Source organism: Rhinopithecus roxellana, chromosome 9 (assembly GCF_007565055.1).
Source record: "Rhinopithecus roxellana isolate Shanxi Qingling chromosome 9, ASM756505v1, whole genome shotgun sequence".
Classification (NCBI taxonomy): domain Eukaryota; kingdom Metazoa; phylum Chordata; class Mammalia; order Primates; family Cercopithecidae; genus Rhinopithecus; species Rhinopithecus roxellana.
In genome coordinates, this window is record NC_044557.1 from 21,834,868 (window position 1) to 21,858,389 (window position 23,522).

Consider the following 23,522-nt stretch of genomic DNA (forward strand, 5'->3'; position numbering starts at 1 on the left):
TTTGAAATATCCTCCCTGGAGGCATGGCATTCATTTAAATAAAATGGGTGCTGAGCCCCTGTAGCCTACAGGGTCACCTGGGCTTCAGGGTATGTGGGAAGGTCAGAAAATGAGCGGGCAACCACACATCACATCAGACATCACCTAGAGGCCGTCCGCTGTGAGACGTCATGTCAGCACATGACCTAGAGGCTGTCCGCTGTGAGATGTCATATCAGCACTCAGAACAGGCCTTCTGTTCACAGTCACAGGTATCCAAATGAGAATCCTTAGTTTAGAAAAATGAGGGTCCAGTGGAAAGTGTCTTCACCATTGCGGCATCTCCTTCGGTGATTTACTGTTAAATCAGTGATGGGTATGTTTTGTTTAAATCTATTCTTAGCTTTCCAAGCCTGTCCATCCCCTCTGGGCACAGAAGCAAGAATCATTTTTCATGTGATTCTAGACCAGACACAGGCACACTGGAGAAGGGAGCTGTGACCTGTGGGCCACTGATAACCGAGCCCTGCAGCCCCCCCAGTGCTGGGGCCCCACGAGACAGCGCATGTGGCGGGCCAGGGCCCATGGACACCCCTCCCGCAGCCCATCCATCCCCTCTGTCCCCCAAGGCCGGCCTCGCAGGTACTGGGCCCTACAGCTGCCCCCGGAGTAGGGTGACTCTCCGCAGGTCTCCACCTGCCTCTACCCCCACCTCCTGTAACTGCCTAGAGAGGAGATGGGGAGACCCAAGGGGTGGCCACTCCAAAGTGGAGGAACAGATGCCATTTTCAAATGAATCATGGACAAGCTGGAGGACTAGCCTGAGGTGGCCACCGTGAAGCACTTACCTGGAGCAGGAGGATGAACTGTGGGAACCTCTGGATGGGCTTCATCATCAGGCTATAGAGCGTGGTTCGGTCAGGACTGGCCTCCTGTTCCTGCTGTGGGGAAAGGCACTGGGGTCACCTCCCCGTGGGGCTGCCATGCCCTCCCTGCCTCTGGGGCCGCCTCCTCCCCACCACACTGAACACCCGGGAAAGTCAAAAGCCTGCACCTTGTCTTCAGCTACAAGAAGAAACTTGGCCAAATGCCTTCCAGCCGCTTTCTGCACCTGCTCTAGGGGCTCCCGCTTTGCTGCAGGGGCCGGGCTCACGTGTCGGCCTCAGCTCCCGGGGTTAATTCCCCGGGGCAGGGGACAGGGCAGATTCCAGGGCGTGTCCTTGGGTGTCTGTGTTCTGGCCATAGTGGGCCCCTAGAAAAGGCTGGCAACCTCTTCTGGTGCCATGGGCAGAAGGACGTCCTGGAGGCTGAGGGCTCCTCTCCCTGAGCACATCGGGGATGCACAGTGGGGCCATTTGCTACCGAGGCTGTTGGGCACTGTTGACCTGGGGGGAGTCTCCAATTCCCTCTACTGAGGGGGCTGCGCAGTGAAGAGGGCAGACAGCACAGACCCGGCTGTGCCCCGGCCTCTCAGCTCACAGGGCACCTGACTCTTCGGGGCTCAGGTCCTGGAGCTATGAAATGGGATGAGAGAGTCTATCTCCCAAGGCCGCGTGGCAGCCGCCGAGCTGAGGAGTGGGCACTGCAGTCACGGCCACGGCTGACATTGAAACTACAACAAAATCCCCAGAGGGAGTGCGCTCTTAAGTGAGTCCATGTTTTCTTTCCCCAAGAGAAAGAGATGGGGCCCTAGCCAAAGGACAGAGCCCACAACTGTCCAGAGTGGGAACTGCGATCCAATCCCTTAGGACGATCCCACAACTGTCCAGAGTGGGAACTGCGATCCGATCCCTTAGGACGAGCCCACAACTGTCCAGAGTGGGAACTGCGATCCGATCCCTTAGGACAGAACCCACAACTGTCCAGAGTGGGAACTGCGATCCGATCCCTTAGGACACAGCCCACAACTGTCCAGAGTGGGAACTGCGATCCGATCCCTTAGGACACAGCCCACAACTGTCCAGAGTGGGAACTGCGATCCGATCCCTTAGGACGAGCCCACAACTGTCCAGAGTGGGAACTGCGATCCGATCCCTTAGGACAGAGCCCACAACTGTCCAGAGTGGGATCCAATCCCTTAGGACGAGCCCACAACTGTCCAGAGTGGGAACTGCGATCCGATCCCTTAGGACAGAGCCCACAAATGTCCAGAGTGGGAACTGCAATCCAATCCCTTAGAGCAGAGCCCACAACTGTCCAGAGTGGGAACTGCAATCCAATCCCTTAGCAAACCTTGATGGGCCACAGACTGTGTTCCAGCAGGAGCAGGAGCCGCCGTGCTGGATAAGGCAGAGGGAAAATATTCCAGCTTCAATGACACGTTGCTGTGGGCGAGAATACTTGCCCTGTGTTCAGTCGCTCCAGGTAGCAGCAGTTTCCAAGAAACAGTCCAAGTAACAAGAACACACTTTGTCCCCAGGGTTTATCATGCAAATGAGGGGCTCCAAAAGGGAGACTCAGTTCCGGGATGTCTTTGAAGGGGGTTTCAGCCTGGTTCATTGTGCAGTAAACTGTCAGAACACAGCCTGGGACACGCATCCCATGACTGGGGAAGCCCTGTCTGCCTGCTGATTAAATAACGCTCGCCCACACCTGCCTGAGGACGTGCTCCCCATCACTGCCAGGTCAGAGACCACTGAGGAAGGCCGTCAGCGCTGTCCTCAGCATCGCGGGGAACACAGCCCGCATCCCCCTCGGGTAGGGCCCGTTCCAGGCTCTGACTCTCCAGACCGGTGCCTATCCCCGATCCCAAAGAGGCCTGGAATTGAGATGTTTGGTTTCTTTGATTCCTAATACCATACTGAAGGAGAGGGAGGAAAAGGTAACTTTGGGATCTGATTTTGACTTCTTTTTTTGGGATCTGATTTTAACTTTCTTTCTGTCTATCCACTGATATGCTTTTAAGGATGTGCAAATAAAATTGTTTTCAAAAAGCTACATTAGGACCTAAAATTCATCTTCATTTCTAGCATTAATCCAATACCTAGGGCACTATTGGTACTGAAATTTAATAATGAATAACTGCATTTACAGCCAAGGTTTGACATGTAACTTATTATCAGACGGTGTTAAAACCCAAATGAAAAAAAAATGTGTTTACCTTTAAAAATTCAAGAAAAGCGGGCTTTGTGGCACATGTTTTCTTGAGGACGGCCACGGCTGTGCTGAAATTGTTCACATATTCACTGTATGCATCCAGCACCATGGACTTAGAAAACTGAAACACAGGAGGAAATTCAGAGAGAAATCACAGAGTCCAGATACCCCTTTTCCAACATGAAACAGAAGATTTGAAACTCGCCCTCAAAATACTCTTTCAGTCACTGTGATGTTTTCATAGGATAAACTATTTCGACTGTGAGATTTTTTTTTCTTTAAGCAAGCTTGTTAGGAGTTAAGTTGCTGGTTTGATCTTATTTTTTGACCCCAGAGCACTTTCTGACATTCTTGTTCAAAACCATGGTAATTTGGGTTTCAGTTAAGAATGTTTCTGACTACAGACACATAAGGATGGTGATTTTAAGTTCCTGCCAAGTCTCACTCGGTGGGTTCAGCCTCCAGGCAAGAAAGTCATGCAACTCATTCCATGGTGGGCCCAATATCCTGAGAAACAGGCCTCAACCACACCCTGGAAATGAGGCCTGGGGGTGGGGGCTGATCCTGCTTCTCTGGAGTAAGATACAATGCCTCACACGGGTTCGTTTTCCTAAAAGCACAAAGGTTTTCTGTCAAGAGGCAGAAACATTTGTCCTTGCTATCAATATTCAAAGAGAGAAAAATCATTCCATGTTGTTCTAAGAAACCCAAATCCTTTAGGATGGATGGCAGAGCTTTGGTGTGACTGGCATTGATACAGGAATGCTTTCATCAAATTCTATTTCTTAAAAAAATCTGTTTGCGGCCGGGCGCGGTGGCTCAAGCCTGTAATCCCAGCACTTTGGGAGGCCGAGACGGGCGGATCCCGAGGTCAGGAGATCGAGACCATCCCAGCTAATATGGTGAAACCCCATCTCTACTAAAAATACAAAAAACTAGCCGGGCGAGGTGGCGGCGCCTGTAGTCCCAGCTACTCGGGAGGCTGAGGCAGGAGAATGGCGTAAACCCGGGAGGCGGAGCTTGCAGTGAGCTGAGATCCGGCCACTGCACTCCAGCCTGGGCGACAGAGCGAGACTCCGTCTCAATAAAAAAAAAAAAAAAAATCTGTTTGCATTTTAAAATATGTTGGGAAGGTAAGTATTTAAGGAACAGTGATAAGGCTGAAGTTAATATATAAAACAGCCAGAAAAAAATCCAATAACAAAACAAATATCCAATATTTCTCTTTTTTTTAGGATCCATAATGGTATTATGCAAATATCTCTTAAGAATTTTGTTTCCATATTTATTCAAAGCATTTACAGACCTCATCAAGTACATATATAAACTATATAGGAAAACATTTCACATATTATTAGTATAGCATTCATTTAAGAAGTGGAATACTTTTTTAAAACTTGCAAGCTTGTATCCCTTTGATAGCATCATAGTCTTAAATAATTACAGAAACCAATCTGTTTCACTCACAATCCTCCACATCTAGGTAGAATCCAACCCATATACAGTAAGTATGATTCATACACGGAGTGAGGATAAAACGACTCGAAACTGTCAATGCAGAAACCACCAGTGGTTTCCAGGCAGCTAACCCTTTCTCCTGCCAGGAAGTGTTCATACAAGCTGTTGCAACATCATATTCCTGTGTGACAGCACAGGGCCGAAAGCCTGTATCTACACAACAGAAGCTACAGCCAAGGGCAAACGTTTGAGAAAATATCTAGGAGTTTTCCCGTCACGTGTTTTCTGTTTTTCACAGGCACAGAGAATTCTGCACCCACAAAGTGACACCTAGATCAGGAAGAGAACCTGTATAAGGGCTTAAAAATGGCAATTTTACATTACCAAACACAGAGCATCCTTGTTCAACAACAAAAAGCTTCAGCAAATCATCTAACGAGGTATCCAAGGCTTGAAAGAGTGCTTATTTTTAAATCTTCCCAGGTACAGCTTTTGCTCAGAGCGTCTGCCTTTCTGCCGTGGCCTCCCTGGTAAAGATCCCTTTATCATTTCCCTAGTGCACACACTTGGCCAGGGCATTGAAACTTCAGCCCGACCTTCAGAGAGAACTGCACACTTGTCAGCTTGCAGGAGCTCAGGAGCAAAACATCAGCCTAAGAAGGGAAGAGAGGACAGGTGCATGGAGAGCCCTGTGGACATCTGGGTGTCCCGGCTTAATTACCGAAGCCACGAAGACATCGCCGATCATTTCCACAGAGTCCCACTCGGAAACGCGGCTGGCCAGCGCAATCTGAAACAGCGAGTGGCACTGCAGGATCTCTTTGACTCGGTAGAACACGGTCTTCAGCTTCCTCTCGCTCAGAAACTTTGGCTCCATCTCAGACAGCGGCTTCTCATATTGCTAAGACAAAATGAACAAAGATGGTTCAGACTTTTCTCTTCAGACTTTTCTTTCAGAGCTTGGGTCTTGTTCTGTTGCCCAGAGTGGAGTGCAGTGGTGTGACCATGGCTCACTGCAGCCTCAAACTCCTGGGCTCAAGCCATCCTCTCACCTCAGCCTCCCAAGTAGCTGGGATTATAGGCATGTGCCATGGGGCATGGCTGCTTCAAACATTTTTCTTTCTTTTTTTTTTTGAGACAGTCTCAGTCTGTCACCTGGGCTAGAGTGCAATGGTGTGATCTCAGCTCACTGCAACCTCTGCCTCCTGGGTTCAAGCAATTCTCCTGCCTCGGGACCATAGGCGCACGCTGCCACACCGGAGTAATATTTTGTATTTTAGTAGAGATGGGGTTTCACCGTGTTGCCCAAGCTGGTCTCGAACTCCTGAGCTCAGGCAACCCGCCTGCCTCAGCCTCCCAAAGTGCTAGGATTACAGGGTTGAGACACCGAGCCCAGCCCAGACATTTGTAAATCTCAGATAAATGAATGTAAATATTCACTTACATAAATTATATTTATTTCAAAATAAATCATGACTTTTGATGTCAATATACAGACACAATACTTAGATCCTTTTGAGAATTTTGCAAATTCTTTTTTCACACATAAAAAAGATAAAAATGTATGTATTATGTAACATGACATTTAAGTACCTCCAAAATCCTCTTAAGAGCGTCTACGTAGTTCTTTTCACTGTCGACAACTGAACCCAGTATATATCTTCTTACAACCTGTTGGAAATTTGAAAGTACAATGATAGAAAACTGCTTTATAATACATACAGATACATTTTACTTCTATGCTGAGGCTTGCTGATAAATAACTTTTCTATTTTTAGAAAACAGTGCATATGGGTAACCTAATTAAATAACATTACAGGTACAAAACATACTTTGCCCCATTAATACAATTATATAATGTTTTAAACCTCAAACTATGAACTATAACTACAGTAGGGACAAAAAAATTACAGCACTGAAAAGAAATTCCTCCACTTATGCAACGATAATAAACTGAACTAACTGATTGTATTTTATGTATCCAACATTCTGGTAGATGATATGTCATATGATTAAGGATAAAAATAGTTCCAGTCTTGATCAATGAATGTTATTAGCAACACTTATCTAAAATCCTTATTCCAAAGTTCTAAGAAAACAAAGTTTGTGGAATGTGAGGGAACCTTTTTTTTTTTTGGCAAAGATCTTTCAGCCATCCAAAGATCTACCTATGAAGCCACGAATGTGGACAGTAAATTATTCATGTCACTTAGAGGTGCAAAAAAAAAAAAACCCCTATATTCTGACATGTTTGCAATTAAAACCTGATGTTATTTTCTGTCTTGCTTTTCATCACTGAAGCACATACAAATACAGACTTGTGGCTGTAAGATCCTGTGACAGGCCAGTGAGGACACCCAGCATTTTCCTCATTCTAAACACAGTCCAGCTAGTGATCATTGTACTTTCAATTTGCCAATTTATGGAAAACAGAGCAAAACAGGGCAACGGAGTTGCTCCTAAACCAACATGCACACTCACGCATATGAACACATGCACGGGGCACAGCACACCACACAGACTCCTGCACACACCACCCCACATACATGCAAGATAACACACACATGCGCGCACAGAAACACACCACACACATGCACACACAAGGACACACCAGTGTAGTTAATACCAGGCTACCTGCAGCCCCGGATTACGCTATTTGAAGGGACTGCATTGCCACCTAGTGGGCAAAGAGCATTTTTCACAAAGGAAATTTCTCTGGTTAAAAAGATTGCAGGGCAACTAAGATTTACAAAACCTGATTGACAAGGGAGAGATTATTCTTTTTAGAGAAAGGATTATTCCATTCACAAAAGACAAAAATCAAACCTTCTAAAATACCCAAAGAAGAAACTGATGTATTAAAAAATACAGATGTGGCTGGGATTAAACACACACACACACACACACATACACACACGGCTAGAAGCTGGGAAGCTGCAGCTGCTGCTGCTGACTGATTCACAGGAAACGTCAGAGCACAGAGGCTTCCCTTTCAAATGACAGCTTAGAACCCAAAAGGACAAGCAACCCCTCCCATCATCAAACCCAGGCCAGTCTTTGTTCTGAAATTCAGATTCCCAGACACTATCCCAAGGCCCCGGGGTCAAACATAAAAATGTATTTGTGTATATATACATATATTACATATAATATGTTATATATTATAGTATATATTTATATGTGTATATATATTATGTGTATATATTATTTCTGGGTGTGTGTGTGTGTGTGTGTGTGTATATTAAAAAGTCCTGAGATGATACTAATGTAGTATCAGGTCAAAAGATCTGGAATAGGTATAATATTAAAATACAAAAACAACACCGATCTCCCGGGTTTCATGGCTACTGCATGTGATGTCAGTCTTTTCGGCAGTTCAATGTGACACATCGAATTGTATGCCCACTAAGGGGTGGGGCGGGGAGCCTCCAGTGCTCAAGAAGAGTGTCACTCTCTTCCTGAGAAGCCTAACCTGAAGTCATAGAGGAGAAATCCATCCTGAGGGCAGCCCCCACAGGGAGGGTCCCTGACATGAAGGTCACGGGGCAACTGGACGAAGCCAGGGCTGGAGGACAATCAGAGTGGCTCCTGGGTCTGAGCCTGGAGAGCCGTGGATGGGGCCTGGGCCTGGCCCAGCCTGCCCTTCCTCATGTCCCCACCACGAATGGGGACAGGACAGGATCCTCTGTCCTCCAGCATCAAGGGTGCTTTCCAAGTAAAGACTGACGCTTTATTTCAAAAAGAACATTTTCCTTTTTCCACCCCCAAATTAGACATGCAAAGAATGTTTAATATACAGCATTTTAGAGTTATGTTTCCCTTAATTCAATTCTAGAGGAGAACAAGAATTAAAGAGCATCAATAACCCCCATTTAACCTTTCAAGAGAAAACTCCCAGGGACAACACATTTGGCAGGAGGAAAATAAAATCAATGTGACTCATGGCTACAATAAAGATAAGCTGCATGAAGAAATACAGAAATCCTAAATACTGCTAAGTTTCCAATCCTAATCCCAGCTGTCATCTAATTGAAACTGAGCACTGTGCTAAGACCACACAGAGACCTTCCTATACAGGACTTCACTGAAACATTATGGTGTGATGAGCAAGATGGAAATAGACATTAAAATCCACCCTTCAAAGAAAAGGAAAACTGAACTTCAGAAACTAACTACTAGACAAAAGTAACCAAGATAATCAGAGCAAAAAACAGGATTTCATCCAGGTCTGTGAGACTAATTTGGGAAGCTTAAACCCTTTACAGAAACCACAAAACAATGAACAGTTACCACCAATTCGCTGACCAAATCCGCCAAAATCAGTGCTCAACAGATAGGCACTTGGAAAAGTGCAATACAACAAAAAGGTCTAAACATCTTTCCTCTAATATCTGCACCACACCTCTACTAATCACTACTCACTCTTTCCTCAGAGAACCTCGATTCCTACCCAGTGACATCCCACAGACCCCATGCCCCCATCACTGTCTCCTCACAGACCCCTCATACCCCACTGTCTCCTAACAAACGCTCACCCAACTCACTGTCTCCTCACAACTCTCACCCAACTCAGTGTCTCCTCACAGACCCCTCACACCCAACTCAGTGTCTCCTCACAACTATCACCCCACAGTGTCTCCTCACACCCCTCACCCCAATCAGTGTCTCCTCACACCCCTCACCCCAATCAGTGTCTCCTCACACCCCTCACCCCAATCAGTGTCTCCTCACATCCCTCACCCCAATCAGTGTCTCCTCACACCCCTCACCCCACTCAATGTCTCCTCAGACCCTTCACCCCACTCAGTGTCTCCTCACAACTCTCACCCTACTCAGTGTCTCCTTATAACTCTCACCCCACTCAGTGTCTCCTCACAATCCATACCCCACTCAGTGTCTCCTCGCAAACCCTCACCCACTCGGTGTCTCAACAAAAACCCTCACCCCACTCAGTGTCTCCTCACACACTCCTCACGCTGCAATCATTGTCTCCTCAAAAGCCCTCACCCCACTCAGTGTTTCCTCATGACCCTCACCCTACTCAGTGTCTCCTCACACACTCCTCACGCTGCAATCATTGTCTCCTCAAAAGCCCTCACCCCACTCAGTGTTTCCTCATGACCCTCACCCTACTCAGTGTCTCCTCACAGATCCTTACCCCACTCAGTGTCTCCTCACACACTCCTCATGCCGCAATCATTGTCTCCTCAAAAGCCCTCACCCCACTCAGTGTTTCCTCATGACCCTCACCCTACTCAGTGTCTCCTCACAGATCCTTACCCCACTCAGTGTCTCCTCACAACCCTCACCTCACTCAGTGTCTCTTCACAGATCTCACCCCACTCAGTGTCTCCACACAGACTCCTTACCCCACTCAGTGTCTCCTCAATACCCCTCACCCCACTGTCTCCTCACAACCCTCGCCACATTCAGTGTCTCCTCACAACGTTCACCCCACTCACTGTCTCCTCACAGCCCTCCACATTCAGGGTCTCCTCACAACCCTCACCCCACTCAGTGTCTCCTCTCAACCCTCACCCTATTCAGTGTCTCCTCACAGACCTCTCACACCCCACTCACTTTCTCCTCACAGACTCCTCACACTTGTGTGTCTCCTCACAACCTTCACCCCACTCAGTGTCTCCTCACAAACCCTCACCCAACTCAGTGCTTCCTCAGGACCCTCACCACACTCCATGTTTCCTCACAAATCTCACTGCACTTGGTGACACCTCACAGACCCTTCACACCCCAATCAGTGTCTCCTCATACCCCCACCCAACTCAGTGTCTCCTCACAGAACCCTCACCCCACTCAGTATCTCCACAGAGAATCCTTACCCCACTTAGTGTCGCCTCAATACCCATCACCCCACTCAGTGTCTCCTCATATCCCTCACCAGATTCAGTGTCTCCTCACAACTCTCATACCACTCAGTATCTCCTCACAAACCTCACCCGACTCAGTGTCTCCTCACAATCGACATCCCAGTGTCTCCTTACAAACCTCACCCCACTCAGTGTCTCCTTAGAACCTTCAACCCCACTCAGTGTCTTCTCACAACCCTTACCCCTGTCTCCTCACAACCCTCACACCACTCAGTGTTTCCTCACAAACCCTCACCCCACCTAGTGTCTTCTCACAAACCCTCCTCCCACCCAGTGTCTCCTCCCAACCCTCACACCACACTCACTGTCTCCTCACAACACTCACACCACTCAGTGTCTCCTCACAGACCCCTCACACCACACTGTTTCCTCACAGATTCCTCACTCCACTCAGTGTCTCCTCACAACACTCACCCCACTCACTTTCTCCTCACAACCCTCACCCCACTCACAGTGTCTCATCATAGACCCCTCACACCCCAGTGTCTCCTCACAGACCCCTCACCCCACTCAGTGTCTCCTCACAACCCTTACCCCAATGACTGTCTCCTCACGACCCACACCCCACTCCGTGTTTCCTCACAACTCTCACCGCACTCTGTGACTCCTCGTAGACCCCTCACACCTCACTCAGTGTCTCGTCACAGACCCCTCACCCCACTCGATGTCTTGTCACAGACCTCTCACCCCGCTCAGTGTCTCCTCACAGCCCTCACCCAACTCAGTGTCTCATCTCACCCCACTCAGTGTCTCCTCATAACTCTCACCCCACTCAGTGTCTCGTCACAAACCCTCAACCCACTCAGTATTTCTCAGGACCCTCACCACACTCCGTGTTTCCTCACAACTTTCACAGTACTCAGTGACACCTCACAGACCCCTCACACCCCACTCAGTGTCTCCTCATACTCTTCACCCCACTCAACTTCTCCTCACAACCCTCACCTGATTCAGTGTCTCCTCACAACTCTCACCCCACTCAGTGTCTCCTCAGAACCCTCACCCGACTCAGTGTCTCCTCACAATCAACACCCCACTCAGCGTCTCCTCACAAACCCTCACCCCACTCAGTGACTGCTCAGAACCTTCACCCCCACTCAGTGTCTCCTTACAACCCTTACCACACTCACTGTCTCCTCACAACCCTCACACCTCTCAGTGTCTCCTCACAAATGCTCACTCCACTCAGTGTCTCCTCATAACCTTCACCCCACCTAGGGTCTCCTCACAAACCCTCATCCCACTCAGTGTCTCCTAACAACCCTCACCCTACTCAGAGCCTCCTAACAAAGCTCACCTACCACAGTGTCTCCTCAGAAACCCTCACCCCACCTAGTGTCTCCTCACAACCCTCAACCCACTCAATGTCTCCTCACAATCACTAACCCCACTCAGTGTTTCCTCATGACCCTCACCCCAATCCGTGTTTCCTCACAACTCTCACCACACTCCATGACTCCTCACAGACCCCTCATACCCTACTCGGTGTCTCTGCACAGACCTCTCACCCCATTCAGTGTCTTCTCACAAACCCCTTATCCCACTCAGTGTCTCCTCACAACCCTCACTGCACTCAGTGTCCCCACAAAGACTCCTTACCCAACTCAGTGTCTCCTCAATACCCCTCACCACACTCAGTGTCTCCTCACAACCCTCAACCCACTGAGGGTTTCCTCACAAACCCCACACACCCCACTCAGTGTCTCCTCACAGACCCCTCATCCCACTCAGTGTTTCCTTACAGATCCCTCACCCTACTCAGTGTCTCACTACTCCTCACCCCACTCAGTGTCTCCTCACAGATCCCTCACCCCATTCAGTGTTTCCTCACAACTCTCACCCCACTCAGTGTCTCCTCACAACCCTCACCACACTCGGTGTCTCCTCAAATACCCGTCACACCACTCAGTGTCTCCTCACAGACCCCTCACCCCACTAAGTCTCTTCACAGACCCCTCAGCCCACTCAGTGTCTCCTCACAACTCTCACCCCACTCTGTCTCCTCACAATCCTCACCCACTCAGTGTCTCCTCACAATGCTCACCTGACTCAGGGTCTCCTCACAGACCCCTCACACTGCACTCAGTGTCTGCTCACAACTCTCACCCCACTCCGTGTCTCCTCACAATCCTCACCCCACTCAGTTTCTCCTCACAACTCTCACTCCCCTCAGTGTCTCCTCACAAACCTCACCTCACCCAGTGTCTCCTCACAGACCCCTCACACCCCACTCAGGATCTGGCGTCGTCTCTCTCACCCTCACCCCCGCACCCTGCCTACTGGTTTGCAGCTCAGGCCGCTGTCTTGGCTTGGGCCATGTGTCCTCAAGGTCTCCTGGCTCTTCCGGTCCTGAGTCACTCACACTCCTGCTATGATTCCTGTTTAGTTCCTCATCTGCTAGGAAGCTGTCCTCCTGCCAACATTAGCAGCATTTCCTCTGTGCTTTTCCCTTCTTTTGATATTTTTGGTTTTCAGCTTCATCACTACACTAAGTTCTCAGAGTGCAGGATCCAAGTCCCTCTCACATGGTGTGTCCTCACCAGCACAGGCACCCACATGCAGTGAGGGCCCCAGATAGTAGAGGATTGGCCAGTGTGTTATCCTATTGAGCGCCTCACAGGACTGGCAAGAAGGTATTCAGCCAGGAACCCCTTTTAAAGCTCCCGAGTCTGAAGTGAGGTCTGTGAGCTGGACAGCACGCACAGGAGAAAGCGCTAGATCCTCTGTTCCTGGCAAAGGCTGTCAACCATCCCCCTGGGCATGTGGCAGCACAGATCACATGGCCCCAGTGAGCACAGACAGGTTAGGGGCAGGCTGTGATGGGAGAGACTGAGATCAGACACGACCCCTTCTCACGTAGCTGGAGGATGCAGTTGTGATGATCAACCTCCTCCAAGTCTACGCTTCCTTACAGAGTATACAAGGACAGCAAGGGGATTTGTGAGGATGAAACTCAGTGAAACACACCAGGGACCTGGCATGGGGTCTGCACAGAGCATGCACTCATGAGTGACAGCCGCTCAACAACCGTCTCCCAGCTCTGAGCACACTTCGTCCCGTCACTCGTGTGATGCTGCTGACAAAACTAATACTTCAGTCATCACTGCTCAATTCCAGTGAAATGTAAGCTTCCTATTTTAGCCTGGCCGACTATGAACAGCTCGCAGGTTTCCCTTTCCATCTCTTTTTAAACCTGGCCAGTCATTAAGCATTTCTATGTTGTTCTTCTTTAATCTGACAATGCTCTCTCTCGCTCTATCTGCCTACCTATATCCAGGGATCTCCCCAGAGGCGTGGATTACACATGTGTCTGCCTATCCATCCTGGTGTCCATGATTTGCACCTCGCTGCCCGTGTGGGAAAAAACTCCCATCATCCCAAAGCATCAGCCCCTGCTGCTAAAGGCCTGCAACTCACTGCTGTCACTCTGGTTCCTCAAGTTTTCTCTTCCTTTTACCCAAAGGCAATCTAGTGAAAATCAGTGATTTTTTTCCCTTCTGCTACCAAGTACCAGATTTTTAAGAAATGCATTATATTCAGATTTAATTAGTTATTGAAAATCTGTCATTTTCATCTCAGTCTCAGGTCGCTACATACACATACGGACCATATACGCCCACACTCGGTCTCTGTGAAAGCACCAACTGTGTGACTGACTCCCACGAAGAATGCAAGTTCCTCCCCTTTCTCACAGTTACACTCAGGGGTGCTGTCCAAAATATTTAAGGACCAGAAGGGCCTGAGTCCAGGCCACAGCTGCTGACCAGGGTCCCCTCAGACCCTTATTGAGCCCAGCATTAAGCCTCTAAGTGCTGGGCCAGGAGTCTACAGTGGAGGTCCCAAATGGATGCAGAGTTTGAGACAGCAGATATTTACCAGCCAGCATCAAACATACAAATATTTAAAAACCAGCACAGCTCTGCTGGTCAACAGTCCCTGAATGTCAGCTCTGCTCATCTCACCTGCTGCTGAGATAAACCCTCAGGCATCGGGGTCAAGATGGCTTCCGGGTGCTTGCAGTCAACATCAATGAACAGATTCTGTTCTTCCTCAAGAGAAGATCTGTGATCTTAAAAATAAGCCAAAATGCATGAGCTTTACATTGAAATAATATATTCAGAACACTATAGTACACTAAAATAATATGTCAAGTATTTTGTGTAGACCTTTCAATTTTCCCTGCTTACTTGACACCCAGCTATTATTACGTTGAATTTTTAATAAATCCAATAAAATATTCTTTCCACAGGGTAATACAGTATTTGTCTGTATTTGAAATTTTCAGTATTCAAAGTTTAACTTCAAAAGGGAGAGGTGCCATTTGAATAGCTAGATAGTAAAGTGGCAATATTTTGGAATGTTAATGTTTTAGAATATTTCATAAATTGAATAGTTTCTTACTCTATATTTTACTCTATAAAATATCACGATCAGAAACAAGGAAACACAGCTAAGAATGGCTGAGAATGGTCACTGAAAACTGAGGTGAGTCAAAAGTCAATGAAAACTGAGGTGGCACTTAGTATATTTCTTGTGCCTCTCTCACTGGACACCTTAAGAAGCATAGCTTTCCAAAACTCAGTTTAAACAAACACTAAGTTCACAGTCGGGTGTGGTGGCTCACTCCCCTAATCCCAGCACTTTGGGAGACCGAGATGGCAGAATCACTTGAGCCCAGGAGCTCAAGACCAGCCTGGGCAACACAGCAAGACTCCATCTCTACAAAAAATTTAAAAATTAGCCAGGCATGGTGGTGAGCACCTGTACTCCTAGCTAGTCAGGAGGCTGAGGCAGGAGGATGGCCTGAGCCCAGGAGGTTGAGGCTGCAGTGAGCTGTGGTCATGCCACTGCACTCCAGCCTGGGCGAGAGTGAGACCCTGTCTCTAAAAAACAAGAAAACGCCTACATTCACTTTTTAAAACACTGGTAACTACATTAAAGCATCTACAAAATGGCTGGAAATCAGAAAAGCACAGGAAGTTTTAGGGGATAAAAACCTGAGTTATTCTGGATCAAAGATCCCATACCCTGGCTGCAGAGAAATATCTGTCTAAGGGGCTTTAAAACCTAGTGATGCCCAGACTTTTCCCTCAGAGATCGACGGATCAGCCAGGGAAGGAGGGCCTGGCACCAGCATGTTTTACAAGCTTTCTAGTTAATTCTTAGGTACAACCAGGACGAAGAACAAAATTCTGAGCAAGCCTCTCATTTTATGGCTTAGGAAACTAGGGTTGGGAGTTAGGGATTTGCCTATTAAACCGCCGCATCTTTCCAACTGATCCCGCAGAGAGCACCCCCTAAACCACAGACAAATCATGACCTGCTCCCAGGGCCTGAGTCAGGGTTTCTCAGACTGCCCCACACACCCAGTCCTGGGGGACTCTGCCGGCCTGCAAATCCTGTCTCAGGGGCCTGGCATGGGCTCTGGGTGGGCAGTTGTGATCAGATCCTGGAGTCTGGGCCCCGGTCAGGGAGTTGCTGCTGGTGGCAGACACACTCCTTGAGGCAGTGAATACGGCCCCAAATCCCAACTCCTCACTGGACTGGGTTGCCTGTGCTTTCCAGGCGCTGTGTAAATATGGCCACCTCCTCAAAAGCTGTCCTTTGCTGCCCCAAGCACCTCATGGCACCCCTATCAGGGCACAATATTACTGCACATGTTATTAGAATGCACCTGCCCGTCTCCATCACCAAACAAACCCTTGGGGATGCTGACAGCTTTCCCCCACCTTGTCTGAGATGCCGAGGGCTTCATTAGGACTGAAAGAGGAAAAGGCCTCCTGAGTTACACCATGTCATACCAATTACACATTGTATCCGAGGCCGTTCCTTGAGGGAACACGTGATTGTAAAGCCCCTTCCAAGTACAGATATTAGCAAACGCTGCCCACATCCTAGCACCAGACAGGCATGTTAGAAAACTGGAGAAACAACCGGGAAATGCCAGGTCAGAGTCACAGCGACCCCTGTACGACAGTAAAGTCTCAGCCACCCTCCTGTAACTCGACCTTAGGACATCTGTGCACAAAGGCTCCGAGAAATTTCCTTGGACGGTGCATAACCCTGGCCTGCCGCTTGTTGCCACCATACATGACACCTCCACACCAGCTGCCTTTTCCACACATAACTGCAAAGACCACTGCCCCTTCGTGAGATTTTTAGAAAAACCTGGAAATTCTGCTATCTACTCCAAATCTCCCCTCACCAAGGAAAATGTTCCTGAAATCCCAGTTCAGGATGCTCACGACCTCAGTCCCTGTGGGACCATGCCCAGGAGGGCTGATGTGCTGTGAATAGAGAGTCCAATGCCAAGAATGCACAGTGACGGAGGCCCCTACGCGGCCCTCCCTAGATCCAGCCAGTGATTCTCAATGATCCCCAGCTTCTGGGTGCCCTCGGCCTAAAACGCCACCCCTGCAGGGCAGGGAGGCTGGGGTCAGCAGGGCTGATCCAGACCCAAACACTGAGCAGGCCGGTGCTACCCGAGGCGCAGGAGCCTGCACGGCCGTCCCCCAACCCCACGTCCTCCCCACAGGAAGACCCACAGGCACGGACCCTGTGCAATGAGAGACTTGGTCCTGATGAACGAGCGGCCCCTCTTGACAGCCGCTCTGGTCCTCTCCAGCCCGTCCTTGGTGCCGTCCTTCGCAGCCTTCACGAGCTTCTGCATCTGCGACAGAGAGGGAGATGTGAGAACGGGACGGTGGCAGAATCCACCTGCGACTTTCATTTGCCTGTTTTAAAAGAATACTGTCAAGTAGTCTGGTTCTTGTGAGCGCATGTGTCATGTGCAGTTCTGGGCTAGGTTTTGTTTTGGTTTTGTTTGTTGGAAAAAAGAAAAAAACAGACTTTGAAAACACAGGCCTTCCTGGACATGGTGAAAAATGTTCCCTGCCCCATTTGCAGTATTATATGTAATCCACCCACACAAAGAGCTACGTGGGGGTCACAGGTGAGTCACTAACGTGCACAAATGTCAAACAACTCGCACTGAATTAAATGGCAAAACAACTAACTGCAGACGCTCACAGCTCCAGTTCAGCCTTTTAACAAACTCCCCAGGGCTTCGCACCGCACCCCTTGTTGGGGCAAGGCCAGCTGTTGACAAGGCCACCTCACACGCATGGTCACAGGGACCCAGCCCCAGCCACGGGGCTGAATGCAAGGCCCGGCAAGTGCTGCAGACACGCACGGGATCCACCCGAGGGAGGGTCGGGGTGCAGCACACTGCGGATGTCAGACTCGGAGGCCACGTCCCCCGGGCCTGGGGCTCCCTGCCTCCACTTCCTCAGACAGTGCCGTGCTGGACGCTCACGGCTGCCTGGACTCAGCCGTCTGAGGTGTCTCCTGCCATCTGATTTCTTACTCCTTAAAAACCGAACATCTGAGGTACCAGCCACTGGATGCTGAGTGATTCGTCTCTAAAAGATGATCTCTTATGGGACAACCGACGTCCCTTTCCCAGGGACCTCCCAAAGGGACCAGCAGTGCAGCTGAGAACCAGGCTCTCTTCACTCTGGGTCACATCACCGTGGGAGGAGCGGGGCTGCTGGACGCCAGCGTGCAGACAGTTGCTCTAGCCCTGGCCATGTCTGCCTGCCCTGGACTTCCAAACGCCTGAGGGCTGCCTTCGGGAAGTGTGCACCACGAACACCATGCAACACGCCTGGCCTCACACCCGCGTCGCCCGCCCCAGCCCATCTCCATCACTTGCAACGCTGTCCCCCATCGACGGCGTTAACATCACGGCCCCCGTGGGCTCCCTCGCTCCTGCATCTCCCAACCCCACATGGGACCATGTCCCGCTGCCATTTCCTTGGCCCCTGCACCCATGCCCCTGCCTCCCGCCCGATGCTGCAGACAGCCCTGCCCGCCTGCGCGTATCCGTCCCTCACAGTCTGTCCACCTCCTGTTCTTTCTCAATCCCGGGTCTGGGCTGTGAACCCTTGGTTTTCAGCCAGCCTGTCAGGATCCCTGGACAGAGAATCAGAGAACTGCAAACCGACAAACTGGAAGGCTGCCACGCTCCCTGAGCCCCAGCTCCATGCAGAGCAGGTGAGACCCCGGGTTCCAGGTCATAGCCTCGGCCAGGTCTCCTGGCTCCCAGAGCTGACACGGGGCTGCTCTCACTAGGGAAAGCGAGTGTGCTGGGCCCGACCCTGGCTGCTTCCCCGGCCTTCCTTTCCCACTTCCCACAGTGCCCTCACCTGCTTCAGCCAGGGCACTCCCCGTGTCTGTGGAAATCTCCAAACGTAGCTCACACACCCCTCCCATGGCTCTGATGGTGCCCTCCGCTCCTTGGAAACCCCGCCACACTGCCTGCCGCCTCTGGCAGGTCCCATCAGACAGACGCTGGATGTGAGGGGGCAACGCGGCTCCCAGGAGGCGGCCGTGGCTTCGGATGGCCCAAGAACAACACTGTGGATGAGCCGGCTGCTCCAGAAGCCATGTGGAGTGCACGTCCCTTTCCAGTGAGTGCCACTCAACACATATGAATGATCACAAAATACCAGCAGGATAAAAGGTCAAATTCCAGGAAAAAGTACTTGACAGTGCCCTTTTAAAAGACATCGCGCGGAACAGACTGTCACTACACTCACATCCGGCAGTTCTCAAGCATTCCGGTCTCGGGGGCCCTGGACGCTCTTAAAAATTATGGAGAGCCCAAATGGCTTTCGTTTACGGGGGTTTTACGTATCAATATGTACTGCATTTGAAGTTAAAATGCTGAAAAAGTTTGGATACTTTTATAAATGTTCATTTAAAAAATAATCAACCTATTACATGTTATCTTAAATAACATTGATGAAAAATTGCTGTGTTTTCCAAAACAAACAGAAAGTGGCATTGTTGTGCATTTCTGGAAACCCCTGTCACGTAGACAGCCGGACGGCATTGCGCCAGCTGTGAGGCCACAGCCGTGGAGCCTCCAGAATGTTCTTGGGTTCCCGGTAAGAGGGAGAGAGTGAAAGGCACAGAGCGTCTCAGAGTCCATGTGAGCCCAAAGCGTCGGGGGATGCCGGGAGCCCCGGACCACCCTTTGAGAACCGCTGTTGAGACAGCAAGGACCGACCGAGCCACGTGGTTTTTCTTTACTGCCCGGCCGGCGAGTGGGGGCAGCGGCCAGGGGCAAGACTCTACCTTCAGTTCATGCTTCTGCCTGAGCTGCTGAATCTCCACCGCGCCCACCGTGCTTGCCATCAACTCTCTCATCTTTTTCTCATAGTGCTCCTTTAAACGGGTTAGGTCATGAGAAAGCTACAGCATAAAGAGACACAGTCTTTTCACAAAAAGGCTCTTTTTGGTTCTTTGGGACAATTTCACATTGAGTGGATACTGGCAGCATCTGCAGTGGCACATCAGGCCTCTCCTGACTGGGGGCTTCTGGGACCACACGTGAGAGTCCCCATTACTAGCCCGGTTGGTCCCTGAGAGATAAATGCACAAACAGTTGGCCAGGCGCGGTGGCTCATGCCTGTAATCCCAGCACTTTGGGAGGCGGAGGTGGGAGGATCATTTGAGCTCAGGAGTTCAAGACCAGCATTGGCAACATGGTGAAACCCTGTCTCTATTAAAATCACAAAAATTAGCCAGGCAGGGTGGTGTATGCCTGTGGTCCTAACTACTTAGGAGGCTGAGGTAGGAGGATCGCTTGAGCCTGGGAGGTGGAGACTGCAGTGAGCCGTGATGGTGCCACTGCACTCCAGCCTAAGCGACAGAGTAAGACCCTGTCTCAAAAAAAAAAAAAAAAAAGAGAGAGATAAATGCAGAAATGAGTTAAACATGGCATCAAAACACAGACACTATCCAGACACCAGGCTAGGGTCTTCTCCGTGCTAGACAGGAGCAAATGCACGCACACACAATATCTGTAAAATCCTTCATTTACATTTTGGTGGAATGAACATTATCCAATATATAAAAATACACAAAATTATTTTTATGTCAGCATCCAAGCAAAAGATACTTGTATTTAAACTGTACTGAAGGTGACATATTTTGGGGATGGCAGCATGGATTTTCAAGTCTCCAACCTGAGGTCACTTTGTCTCTAACTGACTGGGGACCCCCTGGATCCTTGTCTGTGTGGTCACAGGCACTTCAGATGCCCGTGGCTGAGGCCCCACTGCTCCCCTGGGGGCATTTCTCATGTCACAGACACTTTAATAAAATTCGAGATTTTTTTGAGATGACTTTTGAACATCTAGTTTTATTTTGGTCGTTTTTAAAATGTGACCGTTTAAACTAGAAAACTTGGTGCTGCCTGCAGCACTTTCATCCTGGTCAGGCCTAACCCAGAGGCGCCCTGTCTGCACCCCCACACAGTATTCCCCAGTCCAGGCCACCGTCCTGGCAATATGGAGGTGCAGGAGAGGCTGGAAATGCAGAGCCCGGCACTCCCAGGTTGTAATTCTGCACCACAAACCCACTGTGTGCTGGCTTTCCCCAGCTCCTTCTCCCAGCAGGGAGGGCTGCTGAACCACTGGCACTGCCCAGGCAGTCAAGGGCTCCTCTGGGATATGGGTCTGCCCCAAGGCAAGGGCAGGGTCTCCTGAGTTATTATTAAGGAGTGACTACTAATGCCTCTGGGCTCCTCAGGGGCCTGGCCCCGCTGTCCACAGCCCACCACGAAGGCGAAACCAAACAGCATGTAACCCACGCTCCAAGGCACCCACCGAGCCTCCATCTGTGACATCAGAGTCCAGCACTCTTCTTAAATCTCAATTTAAATCAAGTGTCTGACTCAGCTACAGCAAGCTAAATATCATCTTAGCTATCAGCTCTGTTACAAACTACAATTGCAGGCTGGGTGCAGTGGCTCACGCCTGTAATCCCAGCACTTTGGGAGGCTGAGGCAGGCAGATCACGAGGTCAGGAGTTTGAGACCAGCCTGGCCAACACGGTGAAACCCTGTGTCTACTAAAAATACAAAAATTAGCTGGTGATAGTGGCTGCCTGTAATCCCAGCTACTTGAGAGGCTGAGGCAGGAGAATCGCTTGAACCCGGGAGGTAACCTGAGATCACGCCATTGCACTCCAGCCTGGGCGATAGGCGAGACTCGTTTCAAAGAAAAAACCAAACAAACAAATAAACAAAAAAACAGAAAAATTACAATTGCAGCTTCATTGGTTGTTTAAATCGCTATTGTAATAATTATGGTGACAGAAAAGATCAAATTCCTGGAAGAACTTGTGAATGAAACTGGGTAGGTGAGCTGACCGCCATGATCTGGTAGATTTTCCTTGAGTTTCATGAAGCAGGTTCACAGAATATGAGAATTGTAGGCAACCCATAATCACTTGCAAACCATAGGGATGTGGCAGCTACGTCCAGGAGTGAAATCTCCGCTTACTGGGGGCTACTAGGGGATGGGCGGGATAAAACCGGTTATCACCAACTGTCACTATGGCGGGCATCGGGTCACCATCTGTATCAGTAACACAGGACTGGCTGGCCTCAGACGAGGACTGCGTGTGGCCTGCATCTCAGCCTCACACAGAAAGTACATGGAGATCACTGCAGATGAGCACAAATCTATCCTTTTACAAATAGTCAAAAAAAACTCTAACAACAAAAACCCTGTGGCACGGCCCGGCACCACCGAGACCTGGGATGTGTCTCAGCTGAACAGTTCCCAGGTTCCATGGCTCACAATCATCCAATTCCAGAATTCATGCCTTACAGCTCTGACGTCCCACCTCACACCCTAATCTCAAGACTTTTCCACACACACACACAAAAATAAAAATTCCCTGTAAGAAAGAAATTCCCAGGCTGGGTGTGGCGGTTTACACCTGTAATCCCAGCACTGTGGGAGGCTGAGATGGGCAGATCACCTGAGGTCAGGGGTTCGAGACAAGCCTGGCTAACATGGGGAAACCCCATCTCTACTAAAAATACAAAAATTAGCTAGGTGTGTGGCGGGCACCTGTAATCCCAGCTACTTGGGAGGCTGAGGCAGAAGAATGGCTTGAACCTGGGAGGCGGAGATTGCAGTGAACTGAGATCACGCCATTGCACTCCAGCCTGGGAGACAGAGTGAGAATCCATCTCAAAAAAAAAAAAACAAAGAAAGAAAAGAAAAGAAAAAAGAAAGGATTGTCACAGGGCAGTTTAGAAGCTTTTGTCCCTTAACATCTAACATCTTCTATTTTTACCTCTTCCTGTTCATGCTGAACGTGTTAAAGTTCAAAACCTGGCTTAAGGCAAAGTGCAGATGTGCTATGTCTCAGGGAACCCCGATCCCATCTACTCAGTGTTCTGCCAACGGTGCTATGTGCAAAGCACATAATACATTAAAACACAAGCAATTCAGAGAATAACTACTTTCTTATTCCAGGTGGTGAGCTCATTTAAGACTTTTTTTTTTTTTTTTTTTTTTTTGAGACGGAGTCTCGCTCTGTCGCCCAGGCTAGAGTACAGTGGCACGATCTCGGCTCACTGCAAGCTCCGCCTCCCGGGTTTACGCCATTCTCCTGCCTCAGCCTCCTGAGTAACTGGGACTACAGGCGCCTGCCACATCGCCCGGCTAGTTTTTTTGTATTTTTTTAGTAGAGACGGGTTTCACCGTGTTAGCCAGGATGGTCTCGATCTTCTGACCTCGTGATCCGCCCGTCTCGGCCTCCCAAAGTGCTGGGATTACAGGCTTGAGCCACCGCGCCCGGCCATTTAAGACCTTTTAAGTGGTTTACAGAAGTTTAATTTCTCAATCCTTCCACGACGATACTTAACCATATGAAACAAGAGACGTCTTCTCCTTTGCCAATATCTTATGCTTTCCCCAAACTACTAATCAGCATCTTAACAAATCACTAAGAAGTAGTAGGTGGATCACAATCGTATATTCACAGCCCCCTGCCCGTGTCAACACAAGAGCACTGTCCCTCACAGGTGCCCAAAATACATACTTGCTTTTTGTGGTTGCTGCGCAGGAAGGACCTGGGAATCCCATTCTTGCACTCCGAGTCACTCTGCTCTTCGTAACTTTCAAATTCACTCGAACTCCATCCGTATTCCAAAGAGCTGTTTCCACCTTCATCCCCATTCTCAACATCATCATAAATCATTTCATCTGAGTGCATAAATTCCAAAATGAAATT

At 49.3% G+C, this 23,522-nt stretch overlaps 1 protein-coding gene across 5 annotated transcripts in view; it reads right to left on the reverse strand.

The window, feature by feature from the left end:
* ARHGEF10 (Rho guanine nucleotide exchange factor 10) overlaps positions 1-23,522 on the reverse strand; it is a 133,315-nt gene that overhangs the window by 62,362 nt on the left and 47,431 nt on the right. For 4 of the 5 annotated variants that reach the window (XM_030937988.1, XM_030937990.1, XM_030937989.1 and 1 more), the window contains 8 exons: positions 23,331-23,494; positions 19,563-19,679; positions 16,977-17,091; positions 14,384-14,490; positions 6,127-6,204; positions 5,255-5,434; positions 3,080-3,196; positions 828-920 (listed from right to left, as the gene is read on the reverse strand). In XM_030937988.1, coding sequence (XP_030793848.1) covers positions 828-920; positions 3,080-3,196; positions 5,255-5,434; positions 6,127-6,204; positions 14,384-14,490; positions 16,977-17,091; positions 19,563-19,679; positions 23,331-23,494 — 971 coding nt within the window. The remainder of the gene's footprint in view (positions 1-827; positions 921-3,079; positions 3,197-5,254; positions 5,435-6,126; positions 6,205-14,383; positions 14,491-16,976; positions 17,092-19,562; positions 19,680-23,330; positions 23,495-23,522) is intronic. The other variant, XM_030937991.1, reaches the window with a different exon arrangement.